The sequence below is a fragment of the Pseudophryne corroboree genome, chromosome 4 (assembly GCF_028390025.1).
Source record: "Pseudophryne corroboree isolate aPseCor3 chromosome 4, aPseCor3.hap2, whole genome shotgun sequence".
Taxonomy (NCBI): Eukaryota; Metazoa; Chordata; class Amphibia; order Anura; family Myobatrachidae; genus Pseudophryne; species Pseudophryne corroboree.
The window spans coordinates 753,106,834-753,124,456 of NC_086447.1; the positions used below are offsets into that span (position 1 = coordinate 753,106,834).

At 42.4% G+C, this 17,623-nt stretch overlaps 1 protein-coding gene across 3 annotated transcripts in view; it reads left to right on the forward strand.

Moving 5' to 3' along the window:
• CFAP61 (cilia and flagella associated protein 61) overlaps positions 1 to 17,623 on the forward strand; it is an 844,658-nt gene that overhangs the window by 231,602 nt on the left and 595,433 nt on the right. For all 3 annotated transcript variants that reach the window (XM_063918168.1, XM_063918169.1, XM_063918170.1), the window contains one exon: positions 6,420 to 6,554. In XM_063918168.1, coding sequence (XP_063774238.1) covers positions 6,420 to 6,554 — 135 coding nt within the window. The remainder of the gene's footprint in view (positions 1 to 6,419; positions 6,555 to 17,623) is intronic.

Genomic DNA, 17,623 nt, shown 5'->3' on the forward strand with positions numbered 1-17,623 from the left:
GAGACCCATTCTGAAACTGAAGTCCTTGAATCCTTACCTGAAGGTTTTCAAATTCAAGATGGAATCTTTGAGAGAGGTGATCGCAGGCCTGGAACAACAGGAATTCCTACTGTCCCTGGATATTAAGGACACTTACCTACATATCCCAATTTGGCCTCCTCATCAGGCCTATCTGAGGTTTGCCCTACTGAACGAGCACTACCAGTTTCAGGTGTTACCCTTCGGCCTGTTTACAGCTCTGAGGGTGTTCACGAAGATGATGGAGGAAATTATTTTTCAACTCAGGTTCCAGGGGTCAATATAATTCCATACCTGGACGATCTCCTGATAAAAGCGAGTTCTAGAGAGCTTTCTATTGCTCCACACAGGTCGCACTATCCAACTTCTGTCGCACCACGGGTGGATCCTCACTCTGCAGAAGTCCCACCTGGAACCGTCTCAGCGGCTCCTGTTTCTGGGGATGCTACTGGATACTGTAGCACAGAAAGTGTTTCTCCCAGAGGAAAAAGTGAGAACACTTCAAGAAGTGGTTCGCATGGTGCTGCGACCTACTCGAGTCTCCATTCATCTTTGCATAAATTTGTTGGGAGAGATGGTGGCCTCGTACGAGGCGATTCAATTCGGAAGGTTTCATGCCAGACCATTCCAATTGGACATCCTGAACAAGTGGTCTGGTTCCCATCTTCAGATGCACCGGATGATTCGGCTGTCACCTCAGGCCAGAATATCTCTCCTGTGGTGGCTACAGTCCACCAACCTGCTGGAAGGTCGACACTTTGGGATTCAGGATTGGATCCTCCTCACGACAGATGCAAGTCTGAGAGGATGGGGAGCTGTCACCCAAGGGGCGCAGTTCCAGGGCAGGTGGTCTGCCCAAGAGGCCCTACTTCCGATCAACATTCTGGAACTTCGGGCTATCTACAATGCTCTGATTCAGGCATTCCCTCTACTCTGGGATCAGGCGATCCAGGTGCAGTCGAACAGCTCCGCGGCCGTGGCGTACATCAATCGCCTAGGAGGGACAAAAAGCAGGGCCTGCATGCGAGAAGTGTCCAGAATACTCCTCTGGGCAGAAAGAAATGTAAGCGCACTGTCCGCAATCTTCTTTCCGGGAGTGGACAACTGGGAAGCGGACTTCTAAGTCGCCACGACCTTACATAGTAACATAGTATTTGAGGTTGAATAGAGGCAAATTGCCCATCGTGTTCAACCTGTTTTAAGTTGTGATGATTCTACATACTTGCTGAATAATGTTTTATGACTAGTTAGCTACTATAACTCATGTTACCCCTGGATTAACCACGTTGATATTTAAGTATTATAACCTTGGATAGCTTTTTCATTCAGAAATTTATCCATTCCTTTTTTAAATCCAATTACAGAGTCCGCCATTACCACCATCCCTGGCAGGGAATTCCACATCCTGATTGCCCTAACAGTGAAGAACCCCTTCCTCCGTTGCGTTTGGAACTTTCTCTCCTCCAGTCGCAGCGAGTGCCCACATGTCCTAAACTGTGTTCTTTTAATAAATAATTCCTCTGATAACTCTTTGTGATGTGCCTTTACATATTTGAAGATATTAATAATATCTCCTCTTAGGCGCCTCTTTTCTAGTGTATACATATTCAGACTAGTAAGTCTTTCCTTATAGTCCAGTCCTTCTAGGCCTTTAATCAGTTTAGTAGCTCGCCTTTGAACACTTTTGAGTTCACTGATGTCTTTTTTATACAATGGTGCCAAAAACTGAACACAATATTCCAGGTGCGGACGTACCAATGCCTTATACAGCGGCATGATTACATCCGAGTCCCTTGTCTCAATTCCCCTTTTTATGCACGCTAGCACCTTACTTGCCTTCTTTACTGCGTTTTGACATTGTGTATGGTTATTAAGCCTATTATCAATGAATACCCCCAAATCTTTTTCCAACTCTGTTTCCCCTAGGCGTTCCCCATTTAATATGTAGGATGCAAGTTTGTTTTTAGTCCCAAAATTAATAACCTTGCATATGTCAGTATTGAACCTCATTTTCCATTTAGACGCCCAGAGTTCAAGTTTAGATAGATCATTCTGTAAGGACTCCACATCCAATTCTGAATTAATTACCTTACACAGTTTAGTATCATCTGCAAAGATTGACACTGTGCTTTCCAGGTCTATTTCTAGGTCATTGATAAATATGTTGAACAGTAGTGGTCCGAGTACGGACCCTTGTTGTATTCCGCTGACTACTGGGGACCAGGTTGAGTACTTCCCGTTGACCACTACTCGCTGTAACCTGCTGTCCAACCAGCTGCTTTAATTTGATCATCAGTCTCCTATGAGGAACTGTATCGCAAAATCTAGGAAGACCACATCCACTGCTTTTCCTTGATCAAGATTATTGCTCACTTCCTCGTAGAAGCTAATTAAGTTAGTCTGACATGACCTGTCCCTCACAAACCCATGCTGGTTCTTGCTAATAATCCTAGCGGACTGTAGATACTCCTGTATGCCGTCCCTTAGAATTCCTTCCAATATTTTCCCCACTATAGATGTTAAAGTAACTGGTCTGTGGTTTCCCGGAAGATTTTTGGATCCCTTTTTAAATAATGGCACTACCTCAGCTATACGCCAATCCTTCAGTACCATGCCTGATCTAATTGAACTATTGAAAATCAAGTATAGGGGTCGTGCTAGTTGTGAACTAAGTTCCATAAGAACCCTCGGGTGAAGTCCATCAGGACCAGGTGATTTATTAATCTTAATTTTGCTTAGTCTCTCCCGGACTACTTCTTCGCTTAAACAAGTATCTAACCATGAATCATTACTGTCACAATTGTTATGCTCTACTCCCACCATCAGTTCTTCACTGGTGAATACTGATTAAAAGAATTTGTTCAGTATTTCCGCTTTTATTTCGTCATCATTTATCAATTCTCCTAATTCATCTTTTAATGGACCTATAGTCTTCTCTTTTAACCTTTTATCGTTTATGTATTTAAAAAAACTTTTTAGAATTGGTTTTACTCTCTATAGCGATTTGCTTTTCATTTTCCATTTTAGCTGCTCTTATTGCTTTTTTGCTTTTCTTATTACACTCCTTGTAATACTTGAAAGACTCCTGCTTTCCATTAGATTTAAATGCTTTGAAAGTCCGCTTTTTTTTATCCATTTTTGCCTTAACCTTCTTGTTAAGCCACATCGGTTTGAGTTTAATACTCCTGCGTTTACTGCCCATGGGAATAAAGTTATGAATATTGCTATCCAGCAACCCTTTTAAAACATCCCACATTTCCGAAGTGTTCTTGTTATTAAACAGAACCTCCCACTCTATGTCGTTAAGTGCACATCTAAGCATACTGAAATTAGCCTTCCTAAAGTTAAAAGTTTTTGGTGGAACCCCTTTAACTATGTTTCCTGAAACTAATGTCGAATGTGATCATATAGTGATCACTGTTACCCAAAGTCTCCCCAACTTTAGTGTTTGATATAATGTCTACATTATTAGTAATTACTAGATCCAAGGTAGTTTTACCCCTAGTTGGGTCCTTGACTACTTGAGACAAGTAGTGATCCCTAAACATATTTAAGAACCTGCTGCCCCTCGCTTTAGCACATGAATCGTTACTTCAGTTTATATCCGGGATTCAGGATATCCGGGAGAGTGGGGACTACACCCTCAGGTGTTTCAACAGATCATCGACAGGTGGGGATGCTCACAGATCGACTTGATGGCCTCTCGTCTCAACAAGAAGCTTCGCTGCTATTGCTCCCGAACCAGGGACCCTCAGGCGAGCGCAATGGATGCGTTGACATCGCCTTGGCCTTACCAGCTGATCTACCTGTTTCCTCCGATTCCGCTGGTCCCAAGGGTGCTCAAGCGGATCAGACATCAAAGAGTGGAAGCAATCTTGATTGCCCTGGATTGGCCCCGAAGAGCGTGGTACGCGGCTCTTCTTGACATGTCCGTAGAGGACCCTTGTCCTCTACCACTAAGAATGGATCTTCTTCAACAAGGACCGTTCGACTACCCGGACTTACGGCGGCTTCGTTTGACGGCATGGAAGTTGAGCGGAACATCCTAGCTCAAAAAGGGCTTTCCGAAAGGTCATTGCCACTATGGTGCAAGACAGAAACCTGTGAAGTCAAAACACTATCGTCATATCTGGCGGAGATATGTCTCATGGTGCGAGGAATGCACATATCCCTTTGCAGAATTCAAATTGGGAATGTTCCTACGGTTCCTGCAGGCTGGAGTGGATAAAGGCTTACGTCTGGGATCCATTAAGGTCCAGATTTCAGCTCTTTCCATCTTCTTCCAGAAGAAGTTGGCTCTCTTGCCAGAAGTTCAGACCTTCTTGCAAGGGGTGCTTCACATACAACCTCCATTCGTGCCGCTTACGGCACCTTGGGATCTGGATGTAGTGTTACGCTTACGACAGTCCTCCTGGTTTGAACCCCTGACGACGGTAAAAGATATGTACCTCACGTGGAAAACGTTGATGTTACTGGCCCTGGCTTCTGTTAGGTGTGTCTCAGAATTGGGGGCCTTGTCGTGCAAAAGTCCGTACTTGGTCTTTTACGAGAACAGAGCGGAGGTCAGTTCTAGACAGCAGTTCCTGCTAAAGGTGGTCTCCGCGTTTCACTTGATTCAACCTATTGTGATTCCGTCCAGTTCTGACACTTCTGCTCCTCCGGAGGCATTGGATGCTGTGCGAGCCTTGAAAATCTGTGTCAAGCGGATGGCTCAGATCAGAAAGACGGATTCCTTGTTCATGCTCTATAATGCGCAGAAAAAGTTTTGCCCTGCTTCTAAGCAGTCCATTGCTCGTTGGATTAGGCTTACTATCCAATAGGCCCATGTATCGGCAGCCCTACCTGTTCCACAGTCTCTGAAGGTCCACTCTACAAGATCGGTGGGCTCTTCCTGGGCGGCTGCCCGTGTAGTCTCGGCCCTACAACTATGTCGAGCTGCTACCTGGTCGGGGAAGAACACCTTTGTGAAGTTCTGCAAGTTTGATACCCTGGCCAAAGAGGATACCCAGTTTGGGCAGGCGGTGCTACAGATATCTCCGTACGTTCCCGCACGTTCTGGAAGCTTTTGGACATCCCCATCGTACTAATCTGTCCCCAATATCCCTTATGGATGCTAGAGAAAATAGGATTTTAAATACCTACCGGTAAATGCTTTTCTCGTAGTCCATAAAGGATATTGGGCGCCCGTCTCTGTGCGGTGACTTTCTGCAGGTTCTCTGTTATGTGTTCCTGTTCAGCTGTTGCTGTTAATGTTGATAGATGTTGCTGGCTAAGTTTTATGTTGGTGTGCTGGTGTGAAATTCTCACCACACTTATTGTTGTTATGTTCCTTTTCTCAAGTATGTAATTCTCCTTCGGGCACTGTTTTACCTATAACTGAGCTGTAGGAGAAGGCAGAGAGGGGAGGAGCCAGCACACCCAGTTGAAGAAATTTAAAGTGCACTGGCTCCTTTGTACCCGTCTATACCCCATGGTACTAATCCCTTATGGACTACGAGAAAAGGATTTACCAGTAGGTATTTAAATCCTTTTATTTACATGTGATTAGGTTTCACTGTACTACCTAGATATTTTAATAAAAAGGAGTCAGCAGACACTTAGACTTGTCTAAATATTTTATTCTTGATTATTAATAACAGACATATACATGTCATACCCAACCCCTCCTTTAGGCACATTTTTCCATTAGTTTGCCATTTGCCCGGTAAGTCTATGTGATTTATGTAAAACTGATGTATTGCCACAAAAGTAGGTGTGTGATATCAGAATAAAGAAGGGGTGTGCAATAAGCTACCCTTCAGCTGCGGTGGGACTACATATCCCAGCTCACCCTGCCAACGTTTTTCTATCAGGTCTTAATAAAACTTTGACAGGGCATGCTGGCATTTTTAGTTCAACAGCAGCTGGAGGGTCACTTATTGCTCACCCCTGGAATAAAGCAAATGCACTGTGGTTTACACTTTCATAAAGGAACCTTATGGTGTAGCACTGTATGCTTAAACGACATAGCTTAAGGCATGTCTCATGACTTGGTGAAGCAGCAGGTTCTAATCATATAATGCTTGACAATAAGGAGATGCAGATAAGATCCTGCTGATATGATTGGTGCTCAGAGATCATGCTCCTGGGAAAAATACTGGTACAGCAAAATGCCATAAACCACCACTTGTTTATCTGTCATTCCCACAGAGATGTTAATGTAATTACTCTCATAATTATCTTCATTAGTGTTGGGTATTATGTGAGACTCATTCCACTGCTCTAGGAGTTTATTTGTTATTATTTTTCCCTAACCCCCGCTCACAATTAGTCAAGTCTGTTAAGAATTCTCTGTTTGTTAAACATCTGCGAGGCAAAGAGCTGACATTCGCCTCACTAAAGTGCAGAACGTTGTCTTTCAGTTTAAGAATCCCTGCGCCCATTCACTGACATCTGCCCTTCATTACATGGTTCCTGTGCGACCAAGACGACAGATTGTCTATCCTCTGGAAAAGCTTGGCATAAATGCTCCATCAAAGCAGGTCTCCAAGGATCAGGTGGGTAACAGAAGCTGTAGCAGGCAACAGGCACCATGCCAGGCTCTACAAGGTTTGGCAGATGGCATGGAATTACTGTCTTAGCTTGAATAGGTTGCTTCTTAATTACACAAAACTGGGTATTCATACCCTTACAGGCTAAACTGCAGTGATACATTGCTGTATTCCAATGTATGTTTCAGTAACATATGGACTATGAGCAGAACATATATAGAAGCTCATGGCAACTCAATAAAGATTTGATGTGATGTCAACCTTAACAAAAGATTTCCTAAGCTGGCTAACGGATGTGTTGTTGTGGTTTGAGTGTATCAAATGAGTTGCTACATATCAGTTAGATATAATAATAATAATAATAATAATAATAATAATAATTAAAAAATAATCCGTTTTAAAATGATCCAGGTACTGGGTTGGAGACTTTATTCGTGCTTTGCTTTTGTCTGGACATACAATATCCAATAACATTTATAATTGTATTATTACAGTAACATGTATGATATGTAGTACTATATACTCAGAGAATCTTAAAGTATTCAAAAATTGTGCCCTAAAGTGCAGGCCTTCATCAGGAAGATTGTGGTGGAACCTTGTGACAGAGATCATGTCGGCATTTCTGTGTCTTAAGCCCATGTACTTTATTGCAAAGACAGGCTGTGCGTAACGCTCTGCTGTGCTGCAGAGCCAACGCGATAAGTCTGCGAATGACGTTGTTCACAGTCATATCGGGATACACACCCGCCGACAGGCATGCAATATATCAGCCAGTGCGTAGTCTTTGCAGGGTAGTTTAGTAATTCTCTTCCCTAGAGCATGTCTTGAATTGTGCCCACTTCACTCTAGCTGGCAGGCCCAATAGGACAAGTAGATTAGACAAAAGTAGAGAATCAGAGGAGTAGCAAGTATAAAGGTTATATACCATAGTTGAGTACACTATTGTCCCTATCTAAGGGCCTAATTCTGAGTTGATCGCAGCATCAAATTTGTTAGCAATTGGGCAAAACCATCTGCAGTGCAGGGGAGGCAGATATAACATGTGCAGAGAGAGATAGATTTGGGTGGGGTGTGTTTAAACTGAAATCTAAATTGCAGTGTAAAAATAAAGCAGCCAGTATTTACCCTGCACAGAAACAAAATAACCCACCCAAATGTAAATCTCTGTGCACATGTTACATGTGCCCCACCTGCAGTGTACATGGTTTTGCTCATTAGAGAAATATTTTGCTGCTGGGATCAGGTCTGAATTAGGCCCATATCTGTAGCTGTGTTCTACTTGAAGAAATAAACGGCAAGAGAGCCAGCAAGTTCTTTATGTGTCTGAATCATTAGCATAATGTAGTATATCAATGTAATTCACTATTAAGACAAGGACATAGGTTATCCACATGTATTTGAAGAATCATTGGCCATGGCAAATGAATGGAAAATGGATAGAAACAAATTCTAAAGCTGGCAAATGCTTGAACTTTTTTTTTTTTTCTTGCTCTATGTACTGAGCCATCTAAAAAGCATCTGAGTTATCTTATGAAATAATGAACACTGAGACATCAGGTCAAGTGGTTTGTCAATGTCATTAGACAACAGAGTCGCAATCTCCAAGCTCCAAAGATAGACCCACAAAATAATACTCGTGTGGGTTTTGTCTTTCATTTCACTCAGAGTTGCAGAAGTTACTGTGGATATGAGTTTTAACCCATTTGGATGATATTCTATCAGTACTGACTTCATTATATCACATTCCAGAGTTGCATGAGCATCTATGGAAGAATAGCAGACAAGACACCTGAAATATTTAGTATTAGAATCTAAATGATTCATAGGACTTTCCCGGAAACATGTTAAGAGTAAATATAATTAAAACTTTAAGCAGATAAAGGGCGATATCCAGTTAGCTGCAAAATCGCGGCAATTTTTCACGGCTTTTCGCAGGTATTCACGCTCCCGTTTTTCACTCTACTCTATTCCAAACTTGCGAAAATGGGACTTGGGTGAGAAAAAGTGAAAGTGAAAAAACAGGGTGAAAATGGGGAAATCAGCCTGTGCCTCAAAAAAAATGCAAAATTAACATAGGACAACAGTATAGATGTACATTATAGGTAATATTAAATATATTTGGCGTAGGGTCAAATGGCTGTTAAATGCATTTTTTTTTTACAAATGGAAAGTTTTTTCAGCAAAATAAATGCTGAAATTGAATTCGGGGGATATAAAAATGGGTATAAGTATATATTTGGGCCTTCTTTGGGGGACTTTAAAAAAAAAGTGTAATCAGACCAACTACTCCCACCTGCAAGCCTAAAACTCTCGTCCCACTCATTAAGCACCCCAATATACCTGTCCTATACCTTGAATCCCAACACCCACATATTGGGCATACACACTGAGAAATATGCCTGATATGTTTTTCCGATTCGAGAAGGAAACAACATATTGGGTTGATATCACTCCAGTGTGTACCCGGCTTTTACACACTGTAACATTTACATTGTGTGTGCATTATAATAACAGTGGTTCCCTGTACAAAACAAAGACTTGGCAACTAGTGATATCAGGATGCACATAATAAAAGGAGAAAAAGATGGCATAAGTGAAATAGGCTCAAACACAAAATTAAGTATAAAGAGTAAGATTAAGAGTATGGGCTCAGTAAACAAAATTAAGGTACAGAAATAAAAACATTAAAAAAAACAAATAATTCAACTGGTACAAGTGGGGACTAGAGGACGGTAAGAAGGGTGTGTGTGTGGGGGCGTATTTGGATGCTACACCTTTACTCATACTCAGCTAACCAATCAGACACATAGGGCCAAATGTAATAGAGTGAGAGTTTCAGAAAGTGAGAGATTTGGTAAGGTTTTGCAGTTTTTTTTAAAGTTGCAGTCATTTACACATCAAGATCAACCTGGTTTTGCAGTGTGAATGATTGCCACTTTAAAAAAAAAACCTGAAAAACCTTACCAAATCTCTCACTTTCTGAAACTCTCACTCGATTACATTTGGCCCATACTGTAGGTTTGACAGTCAAGAGATGGAGTGACGTAGTTAAGCTAAAAAAAAAAAGTGAAACAAATGTAATCTGCCCCTAGCTGTCGATAATGGTACATTCAGACACTTTCAGAATGTGGCCTTGAGAATGAGCTTCTATGATAGAAACCCGATTTATCATGGAACGCTACTACCCATTTTTCAGTGTCTGGTAATGTTGGTCTTTGTTCAAAATATACATAACATTTTTATTTTTAACTGGAAAGACCCTGTTCAGTCTACCAATCACAAACATTAATTGACTGTGTTTTATACTACATAAACTGACATATTAGTGTTCATTTCTTACAAATAGTTTTCACCAAATTTATTCATTACTTCGAACAAGCATTAAACATTCTTTTGTATGCCTGTTGAAGGTAAAATATTGTTATTGATTTTCTGAATGTGTTAACTAAAGTTCATTGTTTATCTTGCTTCCTCTTTCCTTGTCAAGTCAGTAAATTTATAGCACAGGTCTGCACTGCTAACACATTACATGTAAAGTGATGGCTGACGGTACATTTCCTTAGTGTAAATGTCAGCAGGTTTACTGTGTTGTTCCCATTACATCTCATTTGAGAGTCTGACTATTGCCCAATCATGACAGGAAGCAGATGGTATTGTTAGCAGGAATGTCCCCAATGTTTGTCACTTCTGCGTATTTGTGAAATTAAAAGGAAGATGACCTACCTTGTCTTGAAAGCAAGATGTCAGCTGCATACAGGTGTTAATGGCATATACAGAAAGGCTGAATGATCATTGTGCGTAAAGAACAAGACAGTCTTTCAAACATCTCAGACTAGTCAACAAGTATCTGAATACGGAAAATGGAATAAAGGCATTACATTAATAAAAGACAGCAAGAAGATTTAATGAGGATAAAATGTAACTGGAGAATAGCAGATGAGCACTGAAAATCTTTTATAATAAATAAAGAGGGCTTCAGCACAGGAAAATAGGTGCTCTATTCTGCAATGTAATAAACAGTAATTCTATAGTAGTATAATTGGAAGTTTTTTTTATGTTATAGTGTGTCTTGCCTGGTACTATTTTCAGTTTGCAGTTGTCTAGTGAATTTCCACTCCCATATTTAAATTATGTAATTGTCAGTCTGTTATGGGCTTGTTATTTGTGCGTGTGTGTGTGTGTGTGTGTGTGTGTGTGTGTGTGTGTGTGCGTGCGTGTGTGTGTGTGTGTGTGCATTCTCACCTTTGAGGTCAATGTAGAGTTGAATGCAAACGGAATCACTGGCGTATGTAGTTCAGTTGCATCTCCACTTGAAGGGGTGTTGCTGGATGGTAATCGGGCGTCGCACATAGGCAAAATGAGCAAGGGAGCATCAAGTACATGCGGACTATGCAGAGTTGGGTTTATGTGTAGATACTCCTGTTTTCCAATGTATCTCTTACCCCACGGTGCTGGGGCAAATGTGCGCTTTTAACAATGAAGACTATGTAACCAAGCGTATGAATAGGGGCAGTGTGGGAATATTGATGTATATGACTCGGATGAATATCTACATTTAGTTTTGTGTACATAGGGGGTAATTCTGAGTTGATCGCTGCAGGAAATTTTTTAGCAGTTGGGCAAAACCATGTGCACTGCAGGGGAGGCAGATATAACATGTGCAGAGAGAGATAGATTTGGGTGTGGTGAGTTAAATCTGCAATCTAAATTGCAGTGTAAAAGTAAAGCAGACAGTATTTACCCTGCACAGAAACAAAATAACCCACCCAAATCTAACTCTCTCTGCTAATGTTATATCTGCCCCCCTGCAGTGCACATGGTTTTGCCCAAATGCAAAAAAATTTCCTGCTGCGATCAACTTGGAATTACCTCCACAGTGCGGGTGTAATTACGTCCAACTTGCATTCAACGCTGCTTCACTGTGTCTAATACTGGCCATATATCCACGGGCCAATTCCCAATTGCCAATCCAATTTGTGGACTCTATTTATCTGCAATTTGTTGGGGAAAACCGCAAAAATACAGCATGTTAAAAATCTGCAACTCGCGGATTTCCTTTTTTTTTTTGTTTCGAATCAGCAAATTGTTGGAATTGTTGGATTTTGTCAGTTCCCAAACCCAGGCATCAGGAGGGCAATGAATACGATACACTCCTAATGTATAGACCGCTTTATTTGCTATGTGAATAAAACATAAAGACACAAAAGTTGCCAAGAAGAATTTTGTTGAACCTGGTGCTCGCCACAAATAAATAAATTATTAGGTACCTGATGATTCACTCACTCATTGGAAACATGTATGCTTTTTATAATACTAATGAAGACTGGATGTTGTACACTGAGATGTTGTCTACCTGACCGCTAAAGATATTCTTGGAGGGAATCAAGTCCTGGCCCTTTTAAGCACCATGAGCAGGGCCGTCTTAACAGCAGTGTAGGACCATGGGCACAGCAACGCACTGGGGCCCCTACCCATCCTCCAGCAGTGGGGGTGGGGGGTGCTATCAGCGGCAGCTTTGATGTCCCATGGGCGGTAGGGAGTGTTCTATCTTCAGCTAAGCATATAGGACCTGGAGCAGTAATTTCTGCTTATTACTCCTTTACTGCACAGATGGGGTGGGAGGAAGAACACTGAACTGTAGATGTGGGCATTGTGCTGGATTAAGTGGCCCTGGTACATGACTTCCAGGGTGGTATAGGGTGTTTAATACGTAGGGGAGGAGTGGATGGTTGTGTGGGTTTAATATTTATCATTTTCTGGTGGGAGGTCAGCTTGCTTGACTGCAGATATCTCAAGTTCCTGGAAATATATTTCTTAGCCGTTAATGGGATAAAAAAAACTACAGAGACCCACCTTTCAGGAGGTGCTGGGGAGTTGAGATCAGAGTTCAGGAACTAGAGCAATCCTCCAATGAAAATATAAAACTGCATACCAGGCGTGTGGAGCTGGAGCAGGGACCAGCTGCTTGAAGGCTGATATCTCTGGTTCTGGGCACAGTAGAGACAAGATGCCAGAGTCCACCGAAAGGGGAGAGTCCCAGCATTTGGAGAATACTCTCGGAACAACTCTGTGTCAGACAGAACCTGAGATATCTGGCTGGGAAGAGCAACTAACAGGCTTGGATGGGGACCACTGCTTTGAAGTCGAATATCTCCGGTTCCCCATGGCCGATTTTCCAAAATCTGGTACTCCTGGAAAGAGGGGACCCTCAGCTATTAGCCTAGGGTCCTTACACTACTGGGGCCCTTGGGCAAGAGCCCATTAAGCCCATACAAAAAGACGGCCATGACCATGAGGGGAAAGAATTTCGAGTTACAGGGTCTAACTGCTCTTGAAATACTGTCAAACAAAACATCCATGGAAATTGAAAATTATGCAATATCTTTTGTCACCAAAACCACATATGATTCCTGGAAGATTCAACTTTCATAAACATAATGGGCAATCCATTGCTGCTCCTGTTGCAGAATTGAGAGCTTGTCCAAGCACTGCTAGTTCAGGAATGACTTGAATGATGCCCTGATGGATAGATTAGCATGTTGAAATGTGAATGAAAGTATGCAGAATTGGTTATTAACAGAAGCAAATCTCACATTCAGATGTGCAGTGGCTATGGCAACCGCAACTAAAGAGGCAATTGAATTGCGAACGGAAGTCAAAGGAACATCCAGTGTTACCAAAATGGCTACAGTAACAAGGGACGGTAAAAAAACACTATATAGACTGATTGATGATAGTGTTGTGACAGAGACTCACATACACTATGGGAATGCAGATTTAATACAAATGCTGTACAAAATGCAGTAAATGAAGACATATACTAAGGGGTATATTTACTAAAGTGCGGGTTTTTAGAAGTGGAGATGTTGCCCATAGTATTTATTTATTTTATTTATTAGCAGTTTCTTATATAGCACAGCATATTCTGTTGCGCTTTACAATAGTAACCAATTTATACAGAGAGAAAAAAGACTATTTGGTGTTCTCCAACAAAGAATCTTTCTTTTTTCTCTTTGTATAAATTCTACTGACTCTGGGAGCACCACCGACCAAATAATAAACTGTACAATACAAACTATTCCACACAATTGTTGATTTTTTTGGGACATATATTCCACAAGGAATTTATTTTGCTAGTGGCCCATGTGTGGAACTAACACCCCTTCTGGTCATAGCCCATAGCAACCAATCAGATTCTAGCTATTATCTTCTTGAAGGTGCTAGATAAATGATAAGTAGAATCTGATTGGTTGCTATGGGCAACATCTCCACTTCTATTAACCTGCACTTTAGTAAATACACCCCTAAGAATCTGTTGGATATGGAAGAATAAAGAGGTTGTAAGAATCAAGGAAGCCACAACTAATTGGAAAAAAATCGAAAGATTATAAACAGGATCTGCAGTGTATGTCACATCCAGTGTGAATGGTTGTGATGATAAAAACGTACATACGCTGAGGAGTAAATAGTTCCTCTTGTGGTAATGCCTGTAACAGTACAATACAGGATTTGTTCATTGTTAAGAAAGGTGGAACATGGCTTTGAAGAAGAGAATGACTGCGGGAACTCCAGATCTGACATAAACTTAACTGGAGATGGAGATGGACAAACGGTCATGGACCAAGTATTGTAAAGCATCACAAATTCTCATTGTTAGCTAGATGACATCATTGTGTCTGAAGCTTCCAAAGAGGTACACCTGGGGAACTGTAGAAATATCTTAAAGCATCTAGAACAATAAAGGTTACAGGCTACACAGGATAAATGTGTGTCCTTCGAGGTGTTTGTTACATATTGTACTGCAGGCACACTGTTGGTGCTGAGGAACACCCTAAATGTCAAGAGAATATATAAATACTGTAGTTTTAGAGCCACAAAAATTATCACAGTTACAATCTTTCCTAGGTTCTGTCAACTATTCCAACAGTTTTCTTGCTAACCTTGGCTACAGTATTATGCTCCATCCATTACACTGGCTCTTACAGAGTAGATGCAAATGGTTATGGGAAGAAGAATGCTGTCGGTGGTTTTCAGAAAGTGAAGGATATGGTCACCGATCGATAGCAGTTATGGGCCCACTGACAAATTTTGATCCTTGTCTCCCGGCATTTGCCCCCTTTTATGGGCGGCCCTGGAGGTAGTCATATATGACACCGTACTAACTTACCATTACTCCTGGCTCCCCTTTATATGCTTTATGATGCATTGGCATATGGAGTGTGAGCCATTGTTGAACACATAATGGTGGATGGGAGGGAGAGGCCATCTCACTGGGAGGGGGAGATGTATAAAGACTTGGGGGTCTATTTATTAACATTATTTTTACTAAAATAATGTGAAAAAGGGTGTTTTCACACCCTTTTCACATTATTTTGTATCACCTGAATATATTAAAGGGCATTTGGAGCAGTTTTCATGAAAAACTGCTCCAAACCCTTTAATTCACTTTTTTTTTTAGTAACCCACATCGCATTCCCCAGACTTATAATGGGAAATGTGATGTGGCCAAATTGGCTACAAAAAAAATGTGAAAAAATCGTGCAGTATGCCCTGTGATAATCTCGCCAGCTCAGGCTGGCGAGTTCACAGGGCAGCACTGCGATATGCACCCTTTTGCCCAGCTTTCTGTGCCCCTGGCAAAGAAAGCTGAGCGGGGACCCAGCAGAGTGATCAGCTATGTGTGTCCGATGGACACACAAGCTGGTCACAGTGTAAAAAAAAAGCAACAACATACTCACCTGTCCAGGGAGCCGGTGTCCGCTGCTCCACTGAGCGCTGCCTGGCACCGGGTTCCCCATGTGCTGCGCTGTGACTCTGGTGCAGTAAAGTGACGCTGCAAAACGGCAGCGCACTTGACAGCACCGGGGGTCACAGCACAGGAGAAGGGCCCGGCAGCCTCCTGAAGCAGCGCGGACCGGCTCCCTGGACAGGTGAGTATATTGATCTCCTGGCAGGGGAAGGGGGTCCAAGGTGCGCGTGGATAGTAGCAACGGGGGTGGGGTCGACCAGGCGGCGGCGATGTCGGCGGGGGCGGCGCATGCGCAGCAGGACATCGGGGTATTTTTTCCGAAAAATACCCCGATGATGCTGCGAAGAGGCATCGCAGGGACAGAGCTTGACTGCAAGCTCTGTTCCTGCATGCGATAATTGATACATCCCTGCGATGTAATCAATTATCGCAGTGCGAGTTGGGGCGATTTTATCACCTGTCATCCACATCCTGGATGCGGATGGTGATAAATAGGCCCCTTGGAGAGAGTAACAGAAATAAGACAGCGCTGACTGAGATGGATTGTCAATAAAATTACAATAATATTTCATGAATTCAAATTGCAATAAAATAATTTCATGAAATAGGTCTCACTGCACTAATGAGCTCATAGTCACCATACATATAGAGATTATTCACTTGCCGCTTGATCCAATGTCCCCATGGGACCCGCACAATTGAAATGTCCCTTATCCTGGGGTTGTAGCACAATCCCCGGGCCGAATGCTTGTAATAACAACGCTGGATGAATAACTGTCCCAGTAGTGTAGCAATACAACAGGAAAGTCCTCACCAGTAGTGCGTAGTTGTGATGATGTTCGGTCCTTGTTATATGGATGTGGGTACATATAGCGCTATTTTGGCAGAGTCCTCAGGGGCCCAAGCGGTGATAAGTATTCAGTGAAAAGGTGACTCAAGCTCACACCTGACGCGTTTCACAGCTAACTGCTGCTTTATCAAAGGTCTTATTTCTGTTATTCTTGTTTGTATGTATGATGTTATAGGTGTGACTAGCCTATCCAGACAGCTGCTTAACATACATTAATTGGAGCCACAGCTTGAGCGCCCCTTCCAACTTGGTTGGTCATTTCTCCCCTTGGAGAGAGAGTGGAGAAGTTGCCCAAAACTGGCAAACAGCTTGTCACTGTCAATTATCTAACATGCTCTATGAAATGACAGTGAGATACTGATTAGCTGCTTTGGACAACTACTCCAGTTTCTCTCTGCAAGGCTTGATACTGTGTGTCTCCCTGTGACAAGAGAACTGTTATGTATTAGTACTGATGGATCTACATAGCTGCATCTCCTCATAGCATTTGTAGAGTTATTGTAATCTGCAAGACTTGTTGGTGAGTTTTTCCTTTTTGGTTTATGCAGTTTAACAACATACAGTCAATTCCCAGCATAAATACGGAAGACTATACTGTATAAATGTGCAACACTATACTTGCATAGATATACAACACTTGACTTGTATTAAATCCAGAGCTGTTTTTGAGCTGGAGCGATCCGGAACCCATTCCTGAAGGTCTTTTGTTACCAGGAACGGTGTTCCGGAACCTCCTGCGGCCTGCCCATAGCGTCAAACAGTGCCTTTCTACCGCACTGGACTCTCGCCATGACCCCTCCTGGCTATTGCTGCCTGCGCTCTGCTGACCCCGCTCTGTTTTGTTGCATCATGACCACGTCGAGAGTGCGCTCCACAAAGGAGGACGCAGAGGAGGAGCGGGCGGCACTGTTTTGGAGCCCAGAAGGGGCAGCAACGGCAGCAACTGCTGGGAGTGGGACCCCTGACAACGAGCAGGTATTGTGGCATAAGCAGCATTATTAATGTGTGTAGGGGCATAATATGGTGATGGCCATTATTGTGGGAGCATAATAAGGTGCCAAGGGCATTACTGTGGGTCGTATTATGGTGTTGGACATTACTGTGGGGTCATAATATAGTGTGTGGAGCATTACTGTGGGGGCATAACATGGTGTTGGGTATTACTGTGAGGGCATAATATGGTGTCGGGCATTACTGTGGGGGCATAATATGGTGTCATGGGCTTGACTGTGTGAGGCGTAATATGCCCCTTCCTTGTGAGACCACACTCTTTTTTGAAGTGCGTGCCTTTGGCATGCATTGTCCCTTTAAATGTATATCTCTTCAAGGAAAAAGAAAAAGTTTATGCACCAATGTATGCCCCACCATTTGGTAGCTCCACCCATATCACCACCCACCTCTGCTCCGCCCCAGTTCCTGAACCTATTTTCCAACAAAAAAGCACTGATTAAATCTAAATGGTGAATTTGCACTTGC